The sequence below is a fragment of the Aegilops tauschii genome, chromosome 5 (genome assembly GCF_002575655.3).
Source record: "Aegilops tauschii subsp. strangulata cultivar AL8/78 chromosome 5, Aet v6.0, whole genome shotgun sequence".
NCBI lineage: Eukaryota > Viridiplantae > Streptophyta > Magnoliopsida > Poales > Poaceae > Aegilops > Aegilops tauschii.
In genome coordinates, this window is record NC_053039.3 from 548427317 (window position 1) to 548431398 (window position 4082).

General features: G+C 50.8%; 1 protein-coding gene across 1 annotated transcript; it reads right to left on the bottom strand.

Annotated features, from left to right (window-relative positions):
• Nucleotides 1-2694: 2694 nt before the first annotated feature.
• Nucleotides 2695-3397, bottom strand: LOC109747172 (putative invertase inhibitor). Its single transcript, XM_020306257.2, has one exon. It carries the CDS (start codon nt 3395-3397, stop codon nt 2837-2839), a length of 561 nt encoding a protein of 186 aa, XP_020161846.1. The 3' UTR covers nt 2695-2836.
• Nucleotides 3398-4082: the final 685 nt, after the last annotated feature.

The following is a 4082-nucleotide window of genomic DNA, read 5'->3' on the forward strand; positions in this document are numbered from 1 at the left end:
GACCTGCGGTGGCGCCGGCGAGAAGCAGAAACCCTAGCTTTCTTTCTTGGAGGAGGAGGTGTTTGCCTGGTATTTTTATCTCCTCTGTTGTAATCTGGAGCCTAGTGGTGCGGACATTCACCAATTGTGGATACTAGTGCAGTGGACACTCTGTCGCAGCGCCCACGCCGAGAGCCAAGATCCGCTGCTCATCTTGCAATCTTGCAGGAGCCCCGCTACGGATGCGCCGGGCTACAGGCCTCTCGCCGCCAATTGTTCCAAAGCAAACACAACGCTCACTAGAGTTCGCTACCCTAAACTATTTTTCCCGTGTGCGTGCACGGTGGTTATAGGATGATAGTTGAAACGTCTGGTGGCGTGAGGATCATAGATAGGAGCAGACCGGATGGCTTATGGAGCGGCTGATTTTTCCCAAAAATTATACGGTTGACGCTTAGCACGCACCTTTTGTTATTTTATTTTTTACTAACTGTTTATTTATTAATATTTCCCAGGCATGTTTTGGTTTTTCTTTACAATTTTTATGTTTTTCTTTGTGCTCATTTTTTTAATTTTTTTTGCTTTATCCTTTAATTTTTCTTCTTTTTTATGTCTTCTTTTCATACACATTTTTTTATAAGATGTGATGACCATTTTTACAATCTATCAATATTTTTACAAATACATGAATTCTGTCACATAGTATTTGTAAAAATATTGATAGATTGTAAAAAATGGTCATCACATCTTATAAAAAAATGTGTATGAAAAGAAGACATAAAAAAGAAAGAAAAATTAAAGGATAAAGCAAAAAAATATTACTTCTTAATACGCAACAACCGTTTTACAAATATGTGATTTTTTTTGCAGACTTGATGAATATTAAAAAAAATACTATGTGACAGATATTTTTTAAATACTCTATGCGATAAATACTTTAGACCATCATGATGATTTTTTTACTAACTTTAGCTCCCTGACTATCCTTCTCTTTTTTACACAACAAGAACACTGTAGCTCCCTGACTTCACTTGAGCATGTTATAGGAACCGGCTCCCGCACGTTGTGGTGCATGGAAGCGAAATGCCAAACAAGTAGTAACAATTACCGTACGAGAGATGCTATGATCTGTCACATAGAGCCCATTGTGTATATGGAGGTGAAAATTCTGGACAACAGCCCCCCCACCCCCCGGTCGCCTCTCTGGCGACCCGGGCGGAGTCCAGTTCCACGCCGCCGGCCACCCTTCTCACCCCTCCCCTCCCCGCCGCCGTCGCCGGAGGATGCCGCCGGGCGAAGCCCGTGTGGCGGTGGGGGCGCTCTTCTCGCCTGGCGGCTCTCAGTGGGGGAGGCCCGACCCACTTCTCTGCTCTGCGTGGTTGCTCGCAGCCGGTGGGCTTCCGTCGACGCTCCTCTCCGGCGAGTCGAGGTCTGGTGGCGCTCCCTTCTTCTCCGGTGATTGGGGCGATCCCCTCGTGTTCAACTCCGGGCCGGCTTCTGGCGGCCATCTCGGCAATCCAACGGCGGCGGCTCGCCAGATCTGGGTGAGTACGGCCGGATCCGGCTCTCCCACAGTGGTGGGCAGCTGTGCCTGCTGGGTGCTCCGGCTGGTGGCCGAGTTGTGGCTGGACATGGCGGCTGTGGTGCGGGCTGCGTTGGGTTCAACCCTACAGCTCGTCCAGGTGGGATTCGGGATGGGGTGGTAGCCTTCCCCCTCGGCTCCGGTGTTGCTACGAGGATCTGCTGCTTCGTGGTGGCACAGCTCAAGGTGGGTGCCACATCTGCTGGCCATGGCTCGTCTGCGGTTGCGGACGATGCACTTGGACTCCGGGGCGGCGGCCCCGAGTGTGGTGGCGGCGGCTTCGGCCATGGGGTGGTGTGTGTCTGGTGGCGGGGGATCGTGGGATCCCGTGGCCAGAGTGAGGTCGGCCTCGGAGGGGTGGTGGTTAGTGGGCGGCGGTCGGTGGTGGCAGGTGGTCGGCACATCTCCTGGAGAAATCCTTGCTCCGGTCTTCACCGGAGTCGGCGAGGGCGGTGCCCGCGGGTGCCGCGATCTTTCTTGGAAGCGTCATCATGGAGGTGCTCCTCCTCCACACGGCTTTGGCTCCGGAGGGAAACCTCAGATCCACTGGATCGGGCGATGGAGGCGTCTACGCGTCTTTCTCCTCCTTGGGGGCATCGTCTCGGAGCCGGCTACGACTGAGAGGTTAGTGGATGATGGCATCTTCGCCGTCGATGGCGGCATCTTCGCCGCGTGGTTTGCTGAGGCGGGGCGCTGGTTTTTGTTTGGCAACGATGATGGCGTCGAGAGGAGCTTGGGTCGCGGCGTTGTCTTCCGTAGTCGGTTCTTCCCGGCGTGTCCGAGGTGCTCTTCTGTGGTTGCTTGGTTGCTTTGAAGTCGGAGCTGCGTTGGAGCGAGTCCAGGTGGTGACGATGACAGGTATTCGGTGGTCGTTTGCGGAGGGCACGGTTGGTGCAAGTCCTGCATATTTCCTTTATGTTGCTCGTCGTCAGAATCGGAGATGTTGGTTGCTTGCACGTGTGGCCATCAGTTGGCATGTGTCGTCGTGGTTGTTCCATGTCGGTGGCCTGGTTGGCCAGTGCCCGGTGGTGCCCATGCCATGTGGGTTGTGTTGTATCGGTTTTAGCCCGGTTTTCCGTCAATTAACCAGGTAATTCTTTTCTTCTTAATCAATGAAAATGGCAAGTCTTTTGCCTCGTTTCAAAAAAAATTGTGTATATGGAGGTGACATCGCACACGTTGGACAACAAATAGCAATTTTATGCGATCGATCGAGCAAATGGAGATCAACTAGCAGCAGCTGGGTATAGAGTACGGTGCGAAAGAGACCAAGAATCAAACTTCACGTCGGTGCCGAGGAGGATTCGGCAGCTGCAAGTCAGTAATGGCGTATGCCAGTCGGGACAGCAAATCGGCGTCGGTGTTCTCCTTCCTCATCGGATTCTTCTTCGCACTCCCCTCGAACAATTGGATGTCGCAGCTGTCGGGCACTCCATTGGCATCCAACAATTTGCCGGACGCCGCCTCGACGCGCCCGGCACGTAGGTCACCGAGCGCGGCGTCCAGGGTCTTGTTCATGTCCCTGTAGTAGCGGAGGCAGTCCCCGAGGTTCTTGGCGAGGTCGTCGAGGACGAGCACCGTCGACGTGACGTTGGCCACGGTGAGGTTGGTGGCGACGACGGCGAGCTGACCTGCGTCCTTGGCGGCCGCGGCCGCCGGGTCGGCCGAGAGCAAGCCCACGCAGGTGTCGTAACCCACTTCCCCGCCGGGTCGACCGACAGCAGCGCATGTCGTTCTGATGATCGCGGACGGAGTGCCGACGGCGAGGCTGCCTTCTCCGGTAGCCAGGAGGAGGATGAGGGTGAGGAGTAAACTGACCTGCTGATGCATCGCCATGATTGTCATCGTATCGTGCTTACCGTGACTCTCATATCGCAGCAGTCGGCGGCGTGTATTTATGCAGGCAAGGAATGGAACAGAAAAAGTAACAGTTGGAATGAAAATCAATACGTACTATTTTACCAGCGATGGGAATGATAAGTAATACATGGAAATATATCAACATTTTTCTTTTGCAATCTTTACCAAATGAATCAGACCTAGCTAGCGCTTTATAGTGTGTCTTCAACGACGCAAGATAAAATTCCGTATTGAGAGAAATCGGATGGATGGGTGAGGACATACAATCCACGGGACGACCGATTCAACCAATCAAAACGTACAGTTTTGGATGTAATCTTTCGGGAGTTAGGTAGGTCGGCGTACTGGTTTATTTTTGCCTCATCTCTTATCATCATCTCTCCACTTTGATTTTTCGTGCTTGCTTTGGCAGGTACCGATTCAACTAAATCACATTAATATTACGTAATTAAGAATTCAAAAATTACACCATATAGATGCAATTATATTTTTAAAATACAGGCATAAGATTTTTCTAAATAAACTTACAAAATAAAATAAAATATTTCTCAATAACAGATTGCCTTTTTAGTAACAATAACAGATTGCTAATCCCATGCAATATACCAATTATTATCTGACATTAACTCTAGTATTGAATCACAATCACAATTTTCCTAAT

Coding starts and splice junctions, on each gene's coding strand:
- LOC109747172 (XM_020306257.2), bottom strand. CDS start 3,397: ATGGCGATGCATCAGCAGGTCAGTTTACTCCTCACCCTCATCCTCCTC.